The 25,263-nt window shown below is 48.0% G+C and overlaps 1 protein-coding gene across 1 annotated transcript; it reads right to left on the reverse strand.

Annotated features, from left to right (window-relative positions):
* Window positions 1-21,261: 21,261 nt before the first annotated feature.
* TMEM275 (transmembrane protein 275) lies at window positions 21,262-25,168 on the reverse strand. Its single transcript, XM_053985157.1, has one exon. It carries the CDS (start codon window positions 25,166-25,168, stop codon window positions 24,620-24,622), a length of 549 nt encoding a protein of 182 aa, XP_053841132.1. The 3' UTR covers window positions 21,262-24,619.
* Window positions 25,169-25,263: the final 95 nt, after the last annotated feature.

Here is a 25,263-nt window from a genome sequence, read left to right on the forward strand (position 1 = left end):
TCTCATGGCCTTTCAGTGGGATTTAGGTGCCTCTAACCTCAAAGCTATCTCAGACCAGACATTGCTGAAAATGTTCCCCAAATACAGCCTGAGTGAGGAACAAGTGAGAGCCTTCAAAGTCAAAGAGAACTTTTCTCTGTCTTGCTTCCTGGAGGACTTTACCTGGGAAAAATTCACCTTCAGAGGACCTAAATTTAGTATCAGATGATTTTATGCCTTTTGCCAGATGTATTTATAATTTTATAGTTAAAGCAAGCAAGAGAAAGGCTAAATACATATAGAGAAAAAAGTCAATGTCAGTAGTATTTTTCTTGGTTTTTTTCCCTGAGATGAAAGAGTTTAGTAAAAGACTAAAAAATATAGTTGCCTTTTGTTTCATTTAAAAACAGACTATTTGCTTTAAAAAATCCTCAAATGTCAGATTTTAAGGAGTATCTGTAAGTAGTTTTAACTCTTGCATCCCAAAAATATGGAACAGAGTCTGTTGACCTACATTGTAGGAAACACACAAATATCACTGCACTTCCTGCAAGAAAAAAAAGTGGAAATGAAGTAAAAGTTAGGATATCTGGAGAAGCCCTTGCAATTGGAACAGTTTCTTGCTGAAGTCAACAGAACCCCCTGACTCAAGTGAATCTCTGTCCTTCTGTTTCAATACCTGAGATGACTCTGTACACTCATCATCCTGCTCAGCAGGATTTAAAAATCAATTAGACATAATTTTTAGCCTACTTTTTGTCAAACCTCTATCACCAGCAGTGCCTCCTACTGCATTTCCACAGGGGGACAGAGCAGAGCCTCAGTGGTTGTGTGGGGCTGAGGTGTTCCAAGACTCCTGCACCCAGCCAAGAAAATGGGTCAGGGATGTGGCACCTCTCTGAAGCCAAGCCAACACTGAAAGCCACCAGAAAAGCGCCCACATCCAATGCCATTTCTCCACCCAGCTTTATATCAGGTCTTTTCTGCAATGAGATTTTTTTTTTTTTTTTTTTTTTTTTTTTTTTGAGAGAGAGAGAAGGGTTCATTATTATTAGTGATAATGAAATCAGCCATGCCCTTTTCTCCACCTGCCTCCCCCCAATCTCTGTTTGGTTACCTGCTGCTTCAGGGATCCCACACTCAACCTGTGCTGATAACTTGGGGACGGCACCTTTCTTATTGAACAAGGTGGGAAAAGCAGCTTCCAGTGTCAGGAATTTCTTCCAGACGTTCAGCATCTGTATTTAAATTAAGAGGCTTAAAGCTCTCCTGAACTTTTCCAGGTTTTTAATTTTAGTTTAACTTCAGGAGTGAAGTTTTAAGCCCGGAATGTCGTATCCGGAGTGCCATCTACCGCGTCTTCCCGGGACTGCCACGAAACCGTGCCTGAGCCGGGAGGAGCGCGGCTCTCAGGAGCAGCTCGCCTGGAATCCCGGATAGAGGTGTCTGTGGGCAGGTAACGATGGGACAAACTCAGCTGTCTGCTCAGGAACACTGAAAATAGTGCGAACGGAGGTTGTTTTTTACCAAAGAATGTGAGGTAATGTGGGTTAACCCCAGCGGGCAGCTCAGCACCACAAAGCCACTTGCTCACTACCTCCCAGTGGGATGGGAGAGAGGGAATTGGAAGGGTAAAAGTGAGGAAACTCATGGGCTGAGATAAAGACAGTTTAAGAGCAAAAGCTCTGTGTGCACGTAAAGCAAAATAAGGAATTTATTTGCTGCTTCCCATGGGCAGGCAGGTGCTGAGACATCCCCAGGACAGCTGGGCTCCATCATGTGTGAAAGTGACTTGGGAAGACAAACACCTCCCTCCAAACATCGCTCTTTCCTCCTTCTTCACACTGCTTTTATCGCTGAGCACAACATCACATGGTGTGGGTAAGCCCTGTGGTCACTGTGGTCTGCTGTCCTGGCTGTCCCCTCCCAAGCCTTTGTGCACCCCCAGCCTCCTCAGAAGGAGGTGGGAGAAGCAGGAAAGGCCTTATCTCTGTGTAAGCCCTGTTCAGCAATAGCTAAACATCCCCCTATCACCACAAGTCTCATCCCAAATCCACAACAGAGCACCATCCAAACTACTTGGAAGAAAATTAATTCTATCCCAGACAAAACCAGTAGAGAAGAGGAAAAAAAAAAAAAAAGTTTATACTTCTTGTGCCTTGAAGTTAATGCAAATATATAAAAAAATAAAAAGAAAAAAAGCATTTCAACAAACTAAATGACAAAACAACAGATTAACTTGCCCTTTAAGCTCAAGGTATGATGACCTGACACACACAAAAGTTTTTAGTGCTGGTGAAGTGCTGGTGAAGTGATGAAAGGAGAAGGCCAGGGCTCCTCCAGCCCTGCCACATCCATCACTCATGGCCACAGCTTTCCTGTCCTCCAGAGGTGGCCAGAGCACCAGAGTGCCTCTGTCAGGTGGGACACCTCAGTGGAACCCTTTGGAGCCCAGCTTTTCACCTGGCGACCTCAAGCTTGCCTTTTGGGCCAGGTACTTTGGTAGCCAAATCTCGAGGTCTTGCCTAGTGGGGCAGGGATTTTCTGATCTTAGCGGGCAGCACAACCACACCCCAAGCAGCATGGCAAAAATGGAGATGGCCGGGATTGACCCAAACTGAGAAGCTGCAGCAGGTGTGGCACACCTGCCCCAGCTGTGGGTGAGCTGGCAGCCCTCAGCTCGCCAGGGTGCGGGGCACCACAACCTCAGAGCCGGCAAATCCCAGCTGCAGGTGAGAGGCCAGGAATTGCTCATAGCAGCGGAGCGAGCTCCATCTGCTGCCCAAATCCATGCGAGCAGCAGCAGAGCCGCAGCCTTCTGCCCGCATCCTCCCCAGAGCAAAATCCCCTTGTCTGCGGAGCAGGACCCGCTGCATCCCCTAAGCTCAGTTCCCAGGCCTGGCCATCTTCACTGGGAGCCCACTGCCAGCAGCGTGCCCTCTCCCAGCCCCTGCTGCCCCCCAGCACCATCCCTGGGCACCTGGGGGTACAGGGGCTCACAACCTGGTTGGGGGTCACAGCACATTGGGGTCACACAGCATGCTGGGGTCACAGAACATTGGGGTCACAGCATGTCTGTCCACCCACAGCCAAGTGAAATATTTGCCCTGTCTTCTTGTTGTTGCTGCCAGCCATAATTAGGGTGAATTGGGTAAATTGCCTGTCTTTTGAATGATTTCTTGCAGGCAGATCACATGGGTCTGCGTAGCTATGTGGGTCCCTGGCTTTGGCTGAAGGATTGCTATAATCCCTATAAATTCATTAGCATTTATCAGCTCCCTGTTTGTGACTGCACTGCTCTGTCTCCTCCTTTCTTGCCCTTCTCTTTCCAGAGAGCAAAAATTTAGTGCTGCATTAAAGCTGGAGAGCTCCCAGGCGATGAGCTGGGGATGGAGGATAATTCTATTACTTGTCAGAGTGGTTGAGGGGGAAGTTGTGTGCAATAACCACGGCTCAGAGCACAGGCTCAAGAAGTCCAAGTTTGTGAGATAGCACAGGGGAAAAAAAATGGGAATAAAAAAGAGCAGATGGATGCTGTGATGCCCAGGGCTGGGGTTTCCTCAGTGGATGTACATGGCAGGGACAGAGCAGGGAGCTGCCTTCATTTAAGGGTTGAACTTGATTATCCTGCTGAGTCCCTTCCAACTCAGAGTAATCTGTGATTCTGGGATACTGTTAACGGATCCAGCAGGAAATTAACATTTTTGGAGGAGAAAATTAGATCAGATGAGACTTTTCAGCCAGACGAGGTTTCTGGTATTGATAGGAAGAAGGGGTCAGCTATGGCAGTGGAGGCAGGACCCTCTTCATGGCAGTGGGGTGGACTAAGACCAGCTGGAAGTGACTGTCAGGCCATGGGGCAGCTCCTGAGCTCAGGTTGGGCTGGATTACTGTGTCTGTCTCAGCTACTCTGTCAGCAGCCACTCACATTTTGCTGCAAATTTTGAAAGACGACTGTTACATCTGCTTATCCTGGCTAATGCTGGTGACCAGAACCCATTCCCACTGTCCTTTACTTTTAGCTGTGCTCTCAACAACCAGCAAATACCATTTCTGGACAGTGACTTTACTAGGAGACCAAAGACACCACAGCGCGCTGGCCATCTCTGCATCATGAGCCCAAACTGGCTGCTGCAATATCTGTGCTTCCCCCAGTACTGTGCTGTGCCAAAAATGCACACCCCGACCCAGCAGGGAGGGCTTGGTCGGGAAATCTGAACTGAACAGTCCCGCTCTTCTGTTTTCAGTTGTGCTTCCTGCTAGTGACACCTACCAGCCCCATCTGGCAGCACAGGCAATGGGAGCTGCCGCGTTTCCCTGTGCTCTCAGGAGGATTTGTGGTTCCTACATCCGTGCCCGGGATGCAGCACCAGCTCTTAGCCAAGGTTATATTTTAGTCTGAGGGTCCCTGTTCAGCCCCAGGGTCCTTTCCACCTCACAGCTGCAGCAAAGCTCTCTGGCTGCTCTGCTTGGGGGCGTGTCAGGGGGTTTGCTATTTTTGTCAAGTGTGGGGGAGGATTCTAGGGGTGAGGATGGGATATGGGAAGTAAATGACCTCCGGGGTTGTTCTGTGAGCCTAGAAAGTCCCTGACATCCCCAGATCTGCATTGCTGTGGGCCAAAGTGCCTCCAGGAAAATTCTTCCAGCAATGTTTGGCTCTCACCTTGATGCATGAGGTTTTTGAGGCATCAAATCTCAGGCATCACCCGTCACTCACCAGAGGCTGCTTGCTGAGCTTAGGACTCCCCTGGCTGATGGCAGCTCTGCACTATGATGTGCCCAGCTGCTGGGGCCACCCTGCAGGGCCACAGCCTCCCAGTGCTGTGTCCCAGGATATTTCTGACCTGGCCCATGCAAAATTTGAGAACTGAAGTGCCAGTTCAGGACCTCTTCTGGTGTTTACAAATTGTCAGGTCAGAGGCTTTGGTCCAGAAGCTCTGCCATGCTCAGGTAGGTTGGTGTAGCAGCAGGATGAGATCTCAACATCTACCTCCAGCAACTGCTGCTGAAAGGCTGAGGGGATTTATTTCCCAAGGACTCCTCTTGTGGCCTTGGGTATAAATTTCCTTCCATTTATTCGTTAAAGGCTCTGCTCCTGTGCTGTGTTTAGGCTGTCAGCGGTTGCCTTGGACATTTAGGTCAATCACAGATATTATTTCTGTCTCTGGAGCTGGCAGCTCTCATCCTGGGCCTTCAGCTTTGTGCCTTGCCTGTAAATAAAGCACCATTCATTCTCAGGGCAGTGGGAAGAGGCAGGGACGAGCTGGAAGTGCTGCTTTCATGGGGAGAGGTTCTCATTTCGAATTGCTCGACCCCACAAAGAATTATCAAGGCCCCTATTAAGAATCTCTATTGCTTTAAGAGGAAGCCTGGTGAGAATGAGAGGTATAAAAACAGGCATTAGAGCTGTGGTGAAAGGCAATTTGTATTTGCAGCTCATCATTCACAGGCTGAACAAAACTCTGCGTGGTGGAGACTGGGAGCAACTGGTGGATGAGGACTGGCAAAGGCAGAGCCTGAGGGGTGCAGAAACACCTGTGTTTGCTGGTTTATCACACAGCTGGTGCTCCTGGAGGGAATGAGCCCCCAGAAGCAGGAATCTCACCAGCCCAAAGGCTTCAGGACCATGGCTCAGGTCGGTCAACATTCCTATTGCTGACAAATACCAGTTCCCAGACCCAATCTGACAACAGGCTAGTGAGTCTTTTTCTCTGCAGGGGAGTATATTGACAGTAAAAATCCAAACCAAATGACTTCTAAATCCAAGTCCTAAAAAAGGGGCGTCTTCTGGTGGATGCCAGGTTGCTCAGTTCAGAGGGTTTTGGATAACAACTACAATAAATAGTTGTTAATTTGGGTGGTCATCATTCTGCAGCCATTTCTGCTCTCATGGGCTATGGATGCAGATCTATGCATTGGTAAGTGAAAGAAAATGTACATAGAAAGGGCCCAGTTTTTTCAAATTATTCTGGTTACAAAAAAATTTCAAGCATTGTCTAGGAAAGGGAAATGAGAAAACTAATGGCAAAACTCCTAAATAGCACATCAGGCAGGTGTCCTTTACTGTAAATTATTCCTGCCCCAAAGCAGCAATGATGATAAGCTCTAGATCTTTGTTTAATCTCTTACTTCCTTGAGAGTGCATGCATGTTGTTTTGTCATTTATTGGAGTCATTTTGCAAAATGGATCCTGGGTGTTTCCACAAAGGGTTTGCATTGCTCATGACTGACTGAGAAGATTTCCTTCCAGATGCTCACGTATCTCCCTGCTCAATATGTTGGAGCTGAGCACTTTTTATTTCCCTACAAGGGAAATGAGCTCTGACAAACGGAGATGAGGTGAACATCACTTTATTTGAGGGCTGAGACAAGGGCAGGGCCAGAGAGAAGAAATTTTCTTGGGTTTGCCTGGGTCTATCTCTTCTCAATTTTTTTTTTTTTTTACACTCCCACTCTGATATTTGTTTTGTACATTTAAATAATATCCAGGGCACCTGGTGATTATTGTATTACTGCACTGCAATGATCAAAACAACTGACAACCCTCTGCCTTTAGATTTCCAACCACAACAGTGAAGTATGGGCCACATTTAGGCAGGAGGATCCCAAGAAGCTGCTGAGGGGGAGGATTGTGAAGCATCTGCTGTGCCTGAAGCCAGGTGGAGCAGTCCTGCTGCCACCCTGCATCTCCTGCACCCTGAGCTTTGCCCTTGGCCCACTGCATGGTCTGGTCTGCCACGCTGCTCAGCATGGATTAATTCTGCCATCCTGCTCAGAAAGGCACAGATTTCCCTGTTAGCTGCAGTTCCTACTCATCAATGAGAAATGCACCAGTGAGAGCCCCAGCTCTTTCTGTCTGGTTTGTGTGTCCCCCCTAATTAGTCCATATTTAACCATTACAGTTGATAAAAGGCAGGGACATGTTGCAGCCATCCTTGAAATCATCTTTTGTCCAGATGGCCCACAAAGTACATTATAAACCTCATTAACAGATTGCACCAATTAATTAACTGATATGGGAATCACTTTGCTCACCACCCAAGGCAGCTGCCTCCAGGAGGGAGCACAGCCAGGGAAGGACTCACAAAACTCATCCCCACCTAAAGGCCAGGGGAGGGATCAGGGTCAGCAACACCAGACTTTGCCACTGTTTTCCCCAAATGTTAACTATTTTTTAAAATTTATTATTTCAAAGTCTGATTTTAGGGAGAAATGCCAGCTATTTTCCTGAAAAATTTACCCATGTCTGTCCCAAACTGGGAGCCATGTGGCTTGAAATGGAGCTGCCTTTCAAACCTTGCCACCAACAGGAAGCAGTTCCCTCGTGGCCTTAGATGTATCTTTAGCTGGGTGAAGTTGCATCTTTTTTTTTTTTTTTTTTCACTCCAAAGTAAGCAGATTATAAAACATTTTTTCTCAGGCTAAAACTCAGTGCCTATTGATAACTCTGTAATGAATTTGTACTCCAGGCTATTCACTGCCTTGCAGATGTTTAACCATAGGATTCCAGTGCAGAAGGAGATCGATAGATGTTGAGATTAAATTATCCCACTGTTTCAAAACCCAAATAATCACTGCTTGAGCTTGTTTGGTTTAGGCCCAGGACAAAAGTCAATTCCTTCCCTGTGGACATTTCTATAAAATTCAGTTGACATAAGAAATGATGAGACTCTGGAAAACTAGATTGAGCCATAAATATTCATCTCTGCAGTGGATCCGAGAACAATAAGTTAACTTTCTTTAACGCCCAGCTCTCAGGGTGCTTAACAAACTCTCCATTCTTGGCAATCCTCAGATGTTTAACAATCCAGAGCCCCTAATCCATAACTTGGGAGGGAAAAATTAAGATTTGGTTAGAATAAATCCCTGGCTGATGGAGTTAGAGGAGCTTCACTGTGGCATTTGCAATCAGCTAAAAAGAACAGAAAAGGATGGAGAATATTGTCCCTACCTGTAGGTAGCTGTAGCTACTCCAGATAAGCTCTCCTACCTTTTTTTTTTTTTTTTTTTTTTTTTTCTTGCTTTTAAGTTACTGCTTCCTAGGACAAGCATTCCTTACAAACATTTGCATGCCTTAGCCAGCAATTTCCACCTCCTCTCCCTCACCTGAGCCCTTCCCGACTCTATTCAGCCCAAGGAGCCATGACAGCCCCTCCTGCTGCTTGAGCATCTGTGCTCAGGGACAGCTGCAGTCACGGGAAGACGGGGTATCCATTTATCCTCTGAAAGTGCCTGGTTTGCCCCTCAGAGTCCTTGACACCTCCCTCCTTCCTGGCTGGAATGGGAGTTCTGCTCTGTGAGTGAGTGCTGGGAGCAGCCCAGCAGCTGGGGAGCAGCACTGCCAATGTCAGGGTGTTTGTGTGCCTGGTTCTTCACCTGAGCAGGGCAAATGTCACTCGGGAGATCTGCAGATCAGGGGAGGATCCTGCAGCACATCCCGAGCAGGTCTGGGACTCTGATCCCTCCTTCCCCCAGAGGTGCTGCTTCTCCTTCGTTCCTTTCTGCCTCATCCTGCCCCTCACAGGGATACAGTGGCACATTGCAGGGGGGTCTCTCTGCTGAGCTCTCCCTTGGTTTTCCCAGTACCTTTTTCCTTCGTTTTTTGCTGGCCAAGAGCTCGGTTGTTGTTATAGCAACCTCAGTGCGGTTAAGTCTCTGGAGGCAAGGTTTATAGGGAGAGACAATATATTTTATTAGACTGCCTGATAAAGCTAAAAGAGGAATATAAAAGAGAAAGGGAAAAAAAAAGAAAAAGAGGGGAAGAGCAGCTCCCTGGTTCACAAGCTCATTGGCCCCCAGAGCTGTGGGCAGAGGGGAACAAAGCAGGTACAGAGGAGAAGGAGGTGACACTTAGGGACTTGTGGGCATCAGAGAAGGGGCAGACATGGCACAGGCTTGTCCAGGCTGACAGGACAGCACTCCAGTAGTCCAGGAGTTCCAAGGATGCTAAATCTGGTTTTATCTGGTGGGAAGCAGTGACTCAGTGGGAAAAGAGACTCATAATCAATGTTGTCTCTTCCTGCCAAGTGCCAGCACTGTGCTGGTTTGCCTTCACTGCCCCAGTGCCTTTACAGCATCTCTCAGGCACTGGTAGCTGCACTTGCTGCTGCAAGAACCACTGCATCCAGTGCCAAAATTACTCCAGTCCCCCTGATGCTCTGTGCATCTGATTTTAACCTCTGGTGAAGCTGCTCAGAGCAGACCTTGGCAGCACTCAGCCTGAATGGTCCTCTTGGGTACACTCCCCACCTGATGTATCAAAGGCAGCAGAAAACACTTCTGGTCTAATCCCCAGCCCCAACCCCAATTCCAGCCCCTTGGCTGTGCCTGCTGGCTCTCAGCTCTCCTTCCAGTGCCTCTCCAGCAGCATCGAGCCTCTCCTTGCTCAGATCCCACCTGATCTGCTCTGCTCCTCAGGATCTGATCTCTGGCATCCATCAAAACCAAGCCACTGCTTTAAGGTGCCTCATCCCTCAGGCAGACAGCTCCTGATATTGGTACCTCCTCACCAATCAGTCTGGAGACAACCCACTTTCCATACAGCTGGTGCTCACTGAATGGGATCTATTTCATGTGCTGACTGCTGGGGAGTCAGTCATTCAGACTGTCAGTTTTCAGTTAAATTCATGGCTTGATGATAATTTTATGTAAACACTGAACTCAGGGCAAAAAGCTTTGCAGGCAGTGATGTAAGAGCTCTTGTCTTGCTGCCTGGTGTTTCCAAACTTCAGTATTGCTCAGTGGGTAAGTCACCTTTCATTCTGCATATTCTGTTCTGTTTAATGAGGCCCTTGTAGCCTCCTGAGTAGAAAAGCAGATCAGGCAATAACTCATGGCCTGTCTGCTGAAGCAAACACAAGCACTTAAAAGAAATGTAAATTAATTCAGCATTAAACAGGTGGCTCTGGGGAAGGATGGGTTTGCAAGTGGTCCAACAGAATGATGTAGGATGGAGTCAGCTCCCCAGGGGCAAAGCCAAAAAGAGAAGCAAGATCTGTGATCTGTGGTGGCTGGTTTCTATTTTTGTAAGAAGAGGAGAAATTGCACAACTTTAGCTAAGGTAGTGCAAGGCTTCCTGTATTTTAATAGCTGCAGGAAATTCTGGTTTGACAGTTTTGGTGACCACAGATGCTCAGGAATGACACCATCATTTGAGGTGATGCTGGTTGTTTCTGGGTGCAATTTGGCCCTGTAAGTTTGGCCTAGGTAGGGATTGGACTCTGGCAAAAAGGCAGAATCGAGACTGAGACCAGCACAGAGCTGTGCAGACAAAAGCACACAGAAAATTGGGGAAGGATCAGCTTCACTGGTCCCTCCATGAGCACCATTAGCAGAACATCAAAAAAACACAACAGGGAGAATCCATGCACCGAGACCTTTCCAACACCTCTTGTGTTCCCACTGCAGTCTTGGCTGATGAGGAGAAAACCCTCCCCAGCTCACAAACTGTCCCCAGGGTAAGTCCTCAAGGTCAGAAGGGGCAGGACCTGCTGGAGTGACTCCGGAGGAGGCCATGAAGGTGCTCAGAGGGCTGGAGCCCCTCTGTTGGGAAGCCAGACTGAGAATTGGGGTGGCTCAGCCTGGAGAAGGGAAGGCTCTGGGGAAAGCTCATTGCAGTCCTCCAGTATTTGAAGAGGGCTTACAAAAGAGAGCAAGAGAGACCTTTTATGTGGGCAGCTAGTGATGGGAAAAGATTGCTTGGTACTGGTTGCACTGGCACTGGTTGCCCAGAGAAGTTGTGGCTGCCACATCCCTAAAAATGCTCAGGACCAGGCTGGATTGGGCTTTGAGCAACCTAGTGTAGGGGAAAGTGTCCCTGCCCATAGATGGGGGTTGAATCTGGATTATCCTTGAAATTTCTTGGCACCCTAAATGCCACTGCAGGTTGGAAGAGACAAACAGCCTTGTCTACAGGAGATGCAGGAGTTATAGGCTCAGCCTTTGGCAGACACTGAGGTGCTGTTTGAGGACTTTCACCTTAGGCACAGAAGGGGATTGACATGGAAGGATGATGACACTGTACCCTAGATGGGGAGGTTGCATTCTTCCAGCATTGCATTTCCTTGTCCTGAGTGCTGCAGCACACAGGCTGCATGGTGCTATCCTGTACTGCTGCTGCATGGTGCTATCCTGTACTGCTGCTGCCTAATTGGATCAAACTGGCTCTGATTGCATTTAGGGAGCTGATAAATGGCATATCTGAAAGCCACTGGCGCGTTACAGCCAAAGTGTCTCTTGCTGTAGGGAGTTAATTAGAGTCAAGGCTATAAAGCTCTTTTTGCTGCTGTGGAACTCAGCTTTTGGGGGCAGCTGGAGGCATCATCTGAATGGAAACAATCTGAGGAGCCCACACAGGCTTGCTTTCATTTAGAAGCAGAGTTATCACAGCAGTCCCAATAATCCCTGAAGCTGAAATGTGAAACCTTGCTCAGAGCTTGTCTGGAGCTCATCACCAAAGCAGGATTCATTAGAATATGTTGACTCCCTGACTCTTATCTATTTGTGAGAGTCCTTGCTTTCCACTGCATTTTTTCTGCAAGAATATCATTGGTCTAGGATATTGGACACAGAGGGGAAAGGCAAGGTTAGAAGATTATGAAGAAACTGTGAGAGTCAAATGAACTAGAGGTATTTTTGTGGCTCACTCATATGAAAAACAAAAAAGCCATTTCAACCCTTCAATCCATCCTTTTGGTGGATCCCCTTCCCCCAAGGCTCCCTTACCCCATGACAGCACCAGAGACAGCATCAGAGATTTGTGAATGTGAACTGGAATCACCATGAACCCACCTCAAAAGCAAAGTCAGAGGCTGAGCTGCTGCAGTGCAAGGGCAGACAGGGCTGCGAGGGGCAAGAAGGCTCTTAGGTCCTCCCTGGGTGCCAGGGGATGTGCAAGAGCCTTGTGGTAGAATGCACAGCATCCCCAAGGCCCTGGAGAAGGCTGTCCAGCCCTAGCCACGTGCTGTCTGCCACAGCTCTGCTCCCACGGGACACACGTGCAGGTCACCTTGCCCCTGTGGCCATGGGGATGGACTCAGTCCCTCAGGAAGCTGTCTGTGGCTTGACACAGATAAGTTCCTATCCCATCACCATCACCCTGCTTCACACACCATGAAGGAAGACAGATCACTGCTGCTCTCACTGACAGCCCATCACCTCCTCTGAGTGACTCTTCACTTTTATTCACACAGATCCATGCTCATGAAATGCAAACCAAGTGCCTTGGGTCCTCCCCTGCCCAGACCTATGACACATCTGCAGGGTCTGTAATTGCTGCTCATCTCAGCAGATATCTTCTTCCTACCTTCAGAAATGTGTTTTATCACTCCTGCTCTCCAAACTGAAACAAAACCTTTCCCCCAGAACCTGGAAATATAACAGAATTAAAATTCTTACACAAACCCAGCCTCCCAGGCTAGACTGGCACTGTTGATATGAACTTTTGCTCTGCCATTTTCCTGCAGGTACTGAGCCTTGGGCAGAGGAAGGACAGATGGCTGGGAGAGAGTTGATGCACTTCTGTCCCCCCAGCTACAAGTCTGCCTGGAAGGGTGTCCGTGTGCCTGCAGCAGAAAGCACATCTAGGAAAAGGGGAAGTCTGCTGGGTGCGTCACAAGATGCACCGACTCTAAGCAGTGTTTTCTCCTCTGCCACCAAATCCTTATGTGACCTTAATCACATCACTTCACCTCCTGGCACATCCAGTTCCCCACCTCCAAAACATCCCTTTTGCCTGTTTATGTCCACTCAGACTCCCAAGTTTTGTTGGAACAGCTTCCTGCCATGCTTTGCACCTACGATGCCAACACCTCTGAGTCTCTACATCAGTCTGAGCACTGATGGAGCAAAACCCAGAGTGCCTGTCTTTCAAATGCCCTTAAAAATGTGAGGATCAAGATGTATACCCTTACTCCTATTTATTCCCTCCACCTGCTGCTATCTTTTTCCCTGTGGGGAATAATGAGGCAAAATATTTCATATGGAATGGGCTCTCTCCATTTCTCTCCTCAGCATTTAGCACCTGCTCATTAATGAATGTACACCCTGCACATCGAATGGGGCTGGTGCTGAATTGAACTTTGAATGCCTTTTCAGTGCCATAGCCTAGTTAATAATTACTTCTATGACTCACTCAACTCCATGCTGCTGGAGCACCATTAGGAGAATTTACAGCAAAATAACAGAAACATTAAACCTAATGATTTTGTGAGTGTTAAAGTGTTCCCAGTGTCACCAAAGAGCCTTTCCCTTTAGCAGTTGTCCCTCCCAGGGGGAGGGGGGGTGTTTTCTTCCCGTCCCTGGCATCACAGAGGAATGTCAGCTGGCTGGTCCTTTGAGTTTTGGCAGTAGGACTGTGGGGTGCCCACGTGTGCCATGTGTGCACAGGCAGAGATCAGCCCCATCAGAATAGAATCATGGAATCTGTTGGGCTGGAAGGGACAGTAAACATCATCCAGTTCCAACCCTGCTGCCGTGGGCAGGGATGCCACCCACTAAACTGGGTTGCTCAGGGTTCCATCCAGCCTGGCCTCGAGCACTTCCAGGGATGGGGCGTCCACAACTTCCTTGAGCAACCTGTTCCTATTCCTCATCACCTTCTGAGTAAGGAACTTCTTCTTAGTATGTAAATCTCTCCTCTTTTAGTTTTAAAAGAACTTTTAAAACCACTTCCACGCTGTTCTATCACTATCTGCCTGTGTAAAAAGTTGCTCTGGCAACTTTGTTCCCATCAGCAAACTCTGACAAGTTCAGTTTAAGTGTGGTCTGGCATCTCCCCACTGCCCCTACATCCTGGAAAGCCCCTCCACCAGCCACGCCCTGCCAGAAGCCCACAGGCTCACTGTTAGCTTGCCTAAATCCTCAGGGAAAACACAGTCCTGGGTTTTCCTCCCTGTTTCACATGGACAGAGGATTACCCACAGCCTTGCTGATGGGTGGGTGGTAACTGCCATTATCACAAAGCTTCTTGAATGTGGCAACAGACCTGAGAGGTTGAATAAGAGACTTTGGTTCAAAAGGAATTTCCCCCACTGTTATTCCCCAAAGCAAAACTGTTTCTGTGAAGTAGGCATTTCCTTTTCTTTTAATAGGAAAATTCAATTTATCTTCCTTTTTTGTTAGCCCGTTCCTCCTCTTCGCCTTCATTGCCACAAATTCCCTAATCTCGTTATTTTTGCGTGTTGGAAAAGTGTAATCATCCGAGCCATGAAATCGAAGACAACAGCATCACTTCCAGGGAGGTGACTTAAGTCAGAGGAATTAATTCTCCCAGCAGACAGCCCTTATTTAGAACAAATGTGATTTTCAGAACTGAAGCTATGTATTTAATGAGGCTCTATGAAAACATATGTAGCCCAGAGCTGCTGGGAAATTCAGCCCTGTGCCGGAGAAATGCATCAAGTCAGGAAAACAACATCCAACAGGATCATTCAGTCAGTTCAGAATTCATCCCAATTCAGAACTCATCCCTCAGTTCCCTGCAGAGAAAACCCATCTCTGTGTTTCTGACCCTCAGAGACTGCTGCCCTGAACAAGGGAACCTACATGCATTTATTGGGTGTCTGAATCTGGCCCACCCAAGAGGAGTATTTTGAGGTATAATCAGGAAAAGAGATGGTATTTCCTCCCTCTCCTTCAAAGGAAGCCAGCACACACGAGCAGGTAGATCTCCACACAACACACGATTAAGGCATGGAAGTCCTTGCCCTGGGATGTTACAGATGTTGAGAGTTGTGGCTTTATTCTTACCTGGGAAAAGCTGAGCTCCCCATTTTCAGCTCTGTGCCTCAATTTCCTTTCTTGCCTGTTCTTTCTCTTTACCCAGAGCAGGAACTGCCCCACTGGCACCCACACAGCACCCAAACACCAGGGGCATGGAGGGGGCTGCTGGACATCTACATGGTGTCAGACCACATTCAGAGAGATTTCCAGAGATCTATGGCTATGAAAACCCATTTTTCCAGCAAGGACACAGCAAAAGTTTTGGGGCAGGTTGGTATTTTCAGACAAAGGATAAGAAAGCAAAGCCATTTGTAGACCACCATGAGGGATGAAGCTGGAAAGGAAACCTCAGGGAGCTTTCTGTGCTCCGCTGCCTGGGCTTACCTCTCTGGAGCAAACAGCTCTACCACTCCCAGGTGCAGCTGTAGCTGCCAGATAAAGGTTATTTTTCTCCAGTGAACTCCGTGGCCCTCTGAAAGGCTCCCAGAAAACAAATCTGGCTACTGATTTGCACAAGCAGCCTTGGGGTGCAGGCAGCAGTGGTGTGCCCACCCCTGAGTGAGCTGCAGAAGCCAGACCCCCTGGGTTTGCCAGCAGCACGTCCTTCCCACATGTTCAATCTGCCTCTAAATGGAGACTGCAGAGACCTGGAGACAGCAAATGGGATAAAGCACCAGCTGCTTGCCGTGGGGGAAGGAGGATCAGCTCCTAATGATAGCATCAAGTTTGCCTGGCCCAGCTGGAGATAAAAAGATGAACTATAGATCGTACTGATTTCTCATGCCGAAGTAACAACAGAGAGGGATTTGTCTCCAAAAGAAGCATCTTTTCTGCCTACATACCAGCAAAAGAAATAATTTTTCTGTCTGACTTTATAACTTCATCAAATATCCATTTGGCACCAGGCCAGAGCACTATGTATGAAGTTATATTCGCTGTCACAGCAGATGGATGTGAGAAACTCCAGTGAAGATTTCAGCAGGAGAAACCTACTGAGATGGTTTAGGGAGGGTACACAGATCTTCAGAGGCATGGCTCATTAAAAGCACTGTTGCAGAGAAATCTGGCTTTTCTGATTTGATTGAAAAAGGGGGTCTGATAAAGAGCTGTAGTCCCAAAGCTGCTTTTGAAGTTTGCTCCTTATGTGGAGACAGAGTTCAGCGAGATCTTTTTTTAGGGGTGCCTGGAGGATTGAGTAATAGAGCAACACTCAAGTGTTTGGATCGGAAATTTCATCTGGAACCTGGGAAGTTTATTTCCTGGCAAAAGCATCATGAGAACCAGTGTATTCTCAGGACAGGCCAATTTCAAGAAATCAAAATTTCCAGATGACTTTGGGCTCCCTGGAAAAACTCCTGGGGACTCTGTGTGTGTGAATGCCTTGAAAAACATCCTCTGTCCTCCCAGGCCTGGAGGAGCACTGTCTGTGCTCTGAGGATTCAAAGCCAGGTCAGTGTGTGCAGGTCCTGCAGAGACAGGCTGAGGGTGACGATGAGTAGCAGGATTGTGCTGTGGAAACAGTGAAATCTCCTCTGCCCAGGCTTTGTAAAAGAGATGGAACAGAGCCATGGGAAGGAGCCTGTGTGGAGCAGTCCTTGCTGACCAGCCCTGATGCCCAGCTGCCTTCTGCAGCTTGGGGGGCTCGCTGGGTGAGCTGTGCTCACCTCTCTGGCTCAGCACTGGGGGCAGCTGGGACAGCAGAAACATCTAGACCGGCCACCACTGCATGGGGTCAATCTCCAAGATCTTCAAATTCATTTTGAAATGAAAGAAGTCAAGCTCCTGGCTTCCTTAGGAAGTGTGTGAGAGCAAACTGTGCGAGACAGCAGCAGGGAGCTGCTCCACATCCTGGATGCATCCAGAGGGCTGTGCTGCTGGAGAGGATGGACATCTGCTGTGGCTTCACATCACTCTGGGGACATGTGGCAGGGCCATCCCAAACAAGGAGCTCCTTGGGGTCATCAGTCTGAAATCCAGGAGTTTTAAACAAATTCTCAAACCTCTCCTAGAGCATGTTGTAGTGGGGGTGCTGGTGGTGTCTGAGCCTTTCAACCTTTAAATTGAGCACATTTGCCATGGACTCAATGGAGACTAATGACATAAAAGCTCATTTTATTTTTTTTTAACAGAGGGACTCTGCAAATGGAAATTTCACATTTTCGTGGATGTTTTTGCTCTTTCAGGGATTTTTTTCTCTCTTCCTTTCCTTATGCAAGGAAAATGCCTAGCATAATATAGCATGCCCTAGGCTCATATAGCATGGGCTAGCCTCATATGACATGGCCTAACCTCATATAGCATGGCCCACCCTAATATTGCATGGCCTAACCTCATATAGCATGGCTCAGCATAATATAGCATGGCCTAGCCTCATATAGCATGACCTAGCATAATATCACATGGCCTAGCCTTAATAGCATGTCCTGGCCTCATATACCATGGCCAACCATAATACAGCATGGCCTGGCCTCATATAGCATGGCCTAGGTTCTTATTCCATGGCCTAGCGTAATATAGCATAGCCTAGGTTCTTACTGCATGGCCTGGCCTCATATAGCACAGCCTAGCATAATATTGCATGCCCTAGCCATATATAGCATGGCCTGCCTTCATATCGCATGCCCTAGCCTTATATAGCATGGCCCAATTTAATATAGCATAGCCTGGCCTAATATAGCATGGCCCAGCATAATATCGCATGCCCTAGCCATATATAGCATGGCCTAGCATAATATTACATGGCCTAGCCTCATATAGCATGGCCTGGCCTCATATCACATGGCCTAACCTCATATAGCATGGCCCAGCATAATATCGCATGCCCTAGCCATATATAGCATGGCCCAGCCTAATAGTGCATGGCCTAACCTCATATAGCATGGCTCAGCATAATATAGCATGCCCTAGGCTCATATAGCATGGCCTAGCCTCATATCACATGGCCTAACCTCATATAGCATGGCCTAGCATATTATTGCATGGCCTAGCCATCTATAGCATGGCCCACCTTAATATAGCATGGCCCAGCATAATATTGCATGGCCTGGCCTAATATCACATGATCTGCCTTCATATTGCATGCCCCAGCCTCTTATAGCATGGCCCAGCATAATATCACATGGCCTAACCTCATATAGCATCCCCTAGGCTCATATAGCATTGCCTAGCATAATATAGCATGCCCTAGGCTCATATAGCATGGCCTAGCCTCATATCACATGGCCTAACCTCATATAGCATGGCCCAGCCTAATATAGCATGCCCTAGGCTCATATAGCATGGCCTAGCATAATATAGCACGGCCCAGCATACTATTGCATGGCCTAGCCTCATATAGCATGACCTAGCCTAATATCACATGGCCAAGCCTTAATAGCATGACCTGGCCTCATATACCATGGCCAACCATAATACAGCATGGCCTAGCCTCAAAAAGCATGGCCTAGGTTCTTATTCCATGGCCTAGCATAATATAGCATAGCCTAGGTTCTTACTGCATGGCCTGGCCTCATATAGCACAGCCTAGCATAATATTGCATGCCCTAGCCATATATAGCATGGCCTGCCTTCATATCGCATGCCCTAGCCTTATATAGCATGGCCCAACTTAATATAGCATGGCCTGGCCTCATATAGCATGGGCCAGCATAATATCGCATGCCCTGGCCATATATAGCATGGCCCAGCATAATATCACATGCCCTAGCCATATATAGCATGGCCCACCTTAATATAGCATGGTCTAACCTCATATAGCATGGCCCAGCATAATATAGCATGCCCTGGCCATATATAGCATGGCCCACCTTAATATAGCATGGCCCAGCATAATATTGCATGGCCTGGCCTCATATAGCATGGCCGAGCATAATATTGCATGCCCTAGTCATATATAGCATGGCCCACCTTAATATAGTATGGCTTAACCTCATATAGCATGGCCCAACCTCATATAGCATGGCCCAGCATACTATTGCATGGCCTAGCCTCATATAGCATGACCTAGCATAATATCACATGGCCTAGCCTTAATAGCAGAACCTGGCCTCATATACCATGGCCAACCATAATACAGCATGGCCTGGCCTCATATAGCATGGCCTAGGTTCTTATTCCATGGCCTAGCGTAATATAGCATAGTCTAGGTTCTTACTGCATGGCCTGGCCTCATATAGCACAGCCTAGCATAATATTGCATGCCCTAGCCATATATAGCATGGCCTGCCTTCATATCGCATGCCCTAGCCTTATATAGCATGGCCCAATTTAATATAGCATGGCCTGGCCTAATATAGCATGGCCCAGCATAATATCGCATGCCCTAGCCATATATAGCATGGCCTAGCATAATATTACATGGCCTAGCCTCATATAGCATGGCCTAGGTTCTTATTCCATGGCCTAGCATAATATAGCATAGCCTAGGTTCTTACTGCATGGCCTGGCCTCATATAGCACAGCCTAGCATAATATCGCATGCCCTAGCCATATATAGCATGGCCTAGCATAATATTACATGGCCTAGCCTCATATAGCATGGCCTGGCCTCATATCACATGGCCTAACCTCATATAGCATGGCCCAGCCTAATATCCCATGCCCTAGCCATATATAGCATGGCCCAGCCTAATATTGCATGGCCTAACCTCATATAGCATGGCTCAGCATAATATAGCATGCCCTAGGCTCATATAGCATGGCCTAGCCTCATATCACATGGCCTAACCTCATATAGCATGGCCTAGCATATTATTGCATGCCCTAGCCATCTATAGCATGGCCCACCTTAATATAGCATGGCCCAGCATAATATTGGATGGCCTGGCCTAATATCACATGATCTGCCTTCATATTGCATGCCCCAGCCTCTTATAGCATGGCCCAGCATAATATCACATGGCCTAACCTCATATAGCATCCCCTAGGCTCAGATAGCATGGCCTAGCATAATATAGCATGCCCTAGGCTCATATAGCATGGCCTAGCCTCATATCACATGGCCTAACCTCATATAGTATGGCCCAGCCTAATATCGCATGCCCTAGCCATATATAGCATGGCCTAGCATAATATCACATGGTGATATTTTCCCCCCCTCTTCCTTTCCTTATGCAAGGAAAATGCCCAGTTTCTTGCACAAGACAGACCTGGAAGGTTTGTACTTCACTGTGGACTTGGGAGTCCTGCAAAAGAAGGAGGAATAAGGCAGAGAGAAGTAAGGACTCCTGGGCAAAGGTGAGCATTTCACAGGAGGGAAGGATGGAAGGAATCAGTCAGCTCAGCCTGTTGAAAGAAAAGCTCCAGGAAATCTGCAGCAAACCTAAAATGTTTCAGGGATAAACATTTCCAGGAGGTTAAAAGGCGTCTTGGTTAAAAGCCATTGTTGGTAGAAGGATAAAAGGAAATAAACCAGCCACAGATAAATTTGGGCTGGAAATTAGAAAAAGCTAATTACATTTCATAGAATGTTTCTGGTTTATTCTTCCAGATGGAAAGAGAAGCTCAGGTTAGTGCAGAGCAGCTGCTGTAGCAGGAATTCCTGTAGCAGGAATGCTACAGGCTGCAAGTCCAGGAGGATGGCAGTGGATGCTCAGCAAACTCTCCTCCGTGCTTTTTGCTCTGGCCTCGCTTTTAAAAAGGAAAAACCTTTCCAGGGAGTTTTTCCTAGCAGTAAAAAAAAAAAAATCCTTTCTGAAGGGAAAAGGTTTTCATTTTACACATATTGTCAGTGGAGCCTTCTTAGCCAGCTAATTTCTCAGGTCTTTAACCAGCCAGGCTGCCTGGAATGGAGAGATTTCCTCTCATCTCAAATCACTTGGCTGCACATGGGAGAGAAGCCCTTTGACGAGGTGAATTTGCAAGGCTCTCAAATCCTCTTTATTCGCACTGTGCCATCCCTCCTTGACTCATCTCCAAGAGACCATGTTGGGCTAAGCCCAGAACGAGCACGGAAAGGTGACAGCACCAATCCTAGACACACACAGGCACACACAGGTACAGCTCCCTCCCCTGCACCATAAATTAAATATCATCTCTACCCAGGGCTGGGGAGGATCAGCTGAAATAATCCAGTCCAGCCTCTCTGATTCAGAGACACTGAATCAGAACAGCCCACAGTCCTCACCCACCCCAGCCCACAGCCCTGCTCCTTCCTCCTGTGTCCCTGAGATCTCAGAGGCCCACAGTTCACATCTGGCCTGTTCAGGTACCCAGCTGGGGGTTAAACACCCACCTGCAGCCAAAAATGGCTGGATTTGGTTATTCCTGTGTTAGTCAAAGCAATGATAGCGGGAGTCTGCAGTGGGACTAGTGTTAGGCAACCAGGACTTCAAGGAAAAGTGGCATTTGAGAGGCAATGTGAATTCTTAGGGACACTTTTTCCTTGCAGCTGCTTGCACTGTCTGGGAAAACAAGCAGGAGAGTGAGGAGAACGGGGCAAAATGAACAGAAACAGGACTGGGCACACACAGTCTGGGGATAAAGGAGAAGGTGGTTGTTAGAATGAAAAAGCAGGCAGGCCAAATGCTTTCTGAGTGCAATTATTTTAATGTGTCTCTCTTTTCCAAGTTCCACATTGCACACACAGACATAGCAATTTTTAAAAAAAGACTCACACCAGAAATGCTGACTTGGAGAACTAGGAACTCTCCTTATCTCCCACTGCACAAGGAGGCACGAGATTCACAACAACATCAGGCACAGCTGATCATGGGGGTGAGCAGACAGACAGACATGGAAATTACAAAAGACAGAAGAAGGCAAGAGCAGGAAGGCAGCTGATGTTCTCATGGCCACCTTGCTGGGCAGGCAGCTGTGCTCACGGCTTGCTGGGCACACCCATCACACCAGGGCATCAGCATCTCACTGGTCCTGCCCCTCTGCCTGCCCAGACACCATCTCTGCTGGTTGTCATCTCTCGGTCAGGCATTGTATTGTCCATCTCTGGTAGCATTTCACAGGGCAGCTGTGATAAGGAGTGATTCCAGGATACTCTCCAGTCCTGGCTTTCAAGACTTCAGTGAACAAAGAAAGGAATTGTGTGGTTATCACTTGATTTTACTAATTGTTTGGCTCCGAGTGCTCAAAGAAAACTCTTGCAGTAACCATATTCACATGGAAAATGTCTCTAAAAGACTTCCAAGCTGTCGAATGCCAGTGAGGCCAGCAAGCTGGGAATCAAACCTACATCAGCAAGCTGTTCTGCTTAATTGCTACAGCACTTATGGGCAGACAAAATTGAGGGAGCCTTTTTCTCAGCACAGCAGCTTCTGCATTCCAAAGGGCAGGCAGTGCTGGGGGCAGAGCTCCCCAAGAAAATGAGCACTAAGGGAAATCACACAGGGATCAGGCCGTGCACACCCATCCACCTCAGAGCAATCTCCACATTCAGGTGTGCCAATACCAACCCTGCTCCTTGGCAATGCTCATCCTTAAAGCAGCTTTCCATGGAGCTGGGAGCAGGTGCTTGCCCTCTCACAGCACAAATCAATGACTTGCCCAGGTCCTGGAGATTGTACCAAAGACTTGAACCCGCACCTACCCAGCCCTACACAAACACCCTTCTCCTCCTAATCAGTACAGACCCGCCCTGCTAAAATCAAGATGTAATTCCTCGGTGGAGAAGGAGCTGTTGGAGGCAGCAAACTGCTGGAGGACTCAAGGACTCACGTTACAACTCTTTGGTTAACCTTTTGTCAAGGAATTACTTCAACCTCATCCTACCTGGGCTCATGCAGGGACCATCAGCTGCCCAGGGGCTCCCCAGAGCAACCAGGACAGCTCCTGTGTGGCCTCTGCAAGCACCATGGCCTTTCTCTCCAGCTCCCACATGGCTACACGTGGTCCACGGCACAGCACCCATATGGCTCTCACAGCCTGGCCACACAGAGGTACCTGGTGGCCAAGGGGAGCCTTGGCCATGCCACAACCCCTCTCTCTCCTCCAGCACTTCCCCTTCAGTCCTCCCACCTCTCTCTACATGGAGTTCTGATGGCTAAAGCCTCAGGGCTGTGTTGTCCTCAGCCGAGCAAGCAGCTGGTGCTGGGCTAAATGGGAAGTGTTTCCTTCCTCTGGCTACAAGAGATGTAAAGTGCTGTAGGAGAGAGATGACTGGAGGGAACATGACATGGAAAACACATCTCAAAAAACCCGAGTGGTGGTGAGGGCATGGGCTGTTTGCTGACCCTTCTAACCTGGGAAATCTGAGCCATCAAAGGGAGGTAGTAGGATGCAGGATGAAAATAAGCCAAAGTGTGCAACTCTCTGCTGCAGGATCAGAAATGATGAGAATTGAGAGACAAAGTCAAGGTGCAAATGGATTATTTCATGGGGGAGAAATCTATTCAGGGCTGCTACATACAGGCACTACTTCCAGCTCAGGAAGCTCCTAAGCAATAGCACACTGGAAGCTGGGAAAGCACTTCTGGCAAGCAGCATCCTGGTTTTCCCCTGTCTTTATGTTCCTCTTCAGACCTTGCTCTCAGCCTTGTCAGATGTTGGATTCTGGGCTAGCTGGGCCACTGAAGTGATGTGGTATGGTCCAGATGATTTCCTTGTCACTCAAAGACCCAAAAACCTCATTTCAAATATAGATTTACCATAAACAGAGGACCTGTGCAGCCAGTCCTACTCAAAATCCACTCTCTTGCTGCTGCACATAAAAGTCCTGCCTAGCAGTGCTGTCCTTCCTCATACTGGTCCCAGATCCCACACGTGAACAGGAGTCAGAGCAAAGCCCATCAGCACAGCACCATGTTCCCAGCCAGAGTCACCCAGAGAAGAACACAAATCCTTTGCAGCATTATTCCATCAGATTAGGGTCTTTCTGAGGCAGAGGGGGCGTCTTTGCTTGGAACAGCTCTTGATAAATTCTCTTCTGCAAACTCATCCCACTGCTTTGCAAGCCCGTGAGCACACTGAGCAGCCCATTTCCTGCAGCAAGGATCCACTCCTGGGCAGTGGCTCTCACAGTCACTTCAGGGAAGGTGGTACAGTCACCATCTTCCAGCACAGCTATTCTGAAGTCCATACAGTTATCTACCCCCTGCCCCGAGGCGTGTCCCAGGCCAGCATTCCACAAAAATATGGGAAGAAGGTTGCCTTGTACTCAATACATAATCACGGCCCAAAAATTAAATTTGCAGGCTCCTGTTAGTTTCTGGTTACCCCTGGAGCTTATCCCCAAGGATTCAGCCTGACTGATCTTGCAAGAAATACACTGTGAGGAGTAGCACAGCTGCAGCTCAAACTCATTAACATGAGAGGAAAATACCAGTGCTGATGGTGATCCTTGTGGTTCCTTCTCTTAGAATGGGCAGTAAAATCACCCGAAGGAGGGCAAGATGGGGCAAGAATTTTTGACAGAGGAGAGATGGTTTCACACTGCTTTTACAGTAGCAAAGACATAGCTTTGTCCCTACTGCCAAAAAATCTGGCACTAAAAATGCTGAAATCTTCTGTGACTGAGTGGCAGCAAGCTGTAATTTACTGCATTCCTGCTTCTTTTATGTCCAAGAATTACTTCACTTCTGAGAAGAAAGAGCTGTCATTTGTCAGTCCCATGTAGTCTCTGCTTCCAACTGTCACATTTCCACATTACAGCAGACAAATTAATTCATTCCCCTCTTCCTCTCTGCTCCCCAAAAATGGCAGCGTATTTCCAGGAACCGAGATCATCTTTTCACAGCAGCATCATTACCAGTTTTCTTTTTAAAACTCTATAATGGGCATGTTTCAGCAAAAATCTGGATTTTTTTTTTTATTTCTGCTGTTGCGTGCATCTCTGTTAAAGTGGTTCAGAGAGACCTGACTGTCTGCTGGCTTTTCACAAGCACCTTCCCCACACCTCTGACTGATGGCACATTTCCAGCCCACCCATTGCAGCGTTTGGCTGGCTGCTGACAAAAAGCTTTGCCTGGGTTTAGGATGTGGCCAGGTCCCTGGGCAGGTTGAGCTGTATGGCCTCTCCCCCTGTGGTGTATTTGGCCACCGGCCCGTTGCCTTCCATGGTGAAGAGTTTGCAAGCCTTGGCGTTCTCGTGAACCGGTGTGGACTTTTTGGAGGAGATGGGGGAGTTTGTGGGGCTCAGCTGGACAGCGGTGGTGTCCTGCACCGTGTGCTCGCTGGTTTCAATTTCAAAGGCTGTGTTGCCAGGTTTGATGAGCCCAATGTTAGAACCTGGTTTGGATTTCCGGGCCCCGTGGGCTGGGGGCCTCCGGCTGCAGATGCAGCAGGCACCGAAGAACGTGAAGGCCACCACCAACAAGATGGGTCCGATGATGATGGGAGGGTTGTTCACAGGGAGGAAGGTCCCAAAGGCAAATGCTCCCACTAAGGTGATGTTGATCCCTGCTAGCATGATGCAGAGTCCACAGGCACAGCAGAGAGCAGGGGAGGGGAGGCCCTGGGGTCGGGTCTTTTTCTGGGTGGGTTTTTGGGACAAAGAGGCACTGCTCTTTTCACTGAGCATGCTGGGAAGAGTCTTGGAGGTCACCTCAGTCCTCACAGGGCGAATGCTGTGTTGAGAAGGCTGTTTCCAGTCTCCTGTTGCCTTGAAATCCTGCA

This window comes from Vidua macroura, chromosome 9 (genome assembly GCF_024509145.1).
Source record: "Vidua macroura isolate BioBank_ID:100142 chromosome 9, ASM2450914v1, whole genome shotgun sequence".
NCBI classification, from domain to species: Eukaryota; Metazoa; Chordata; class Aves; order Passeriformes; family Viduidae; genus Vidua; species Vidua macroura.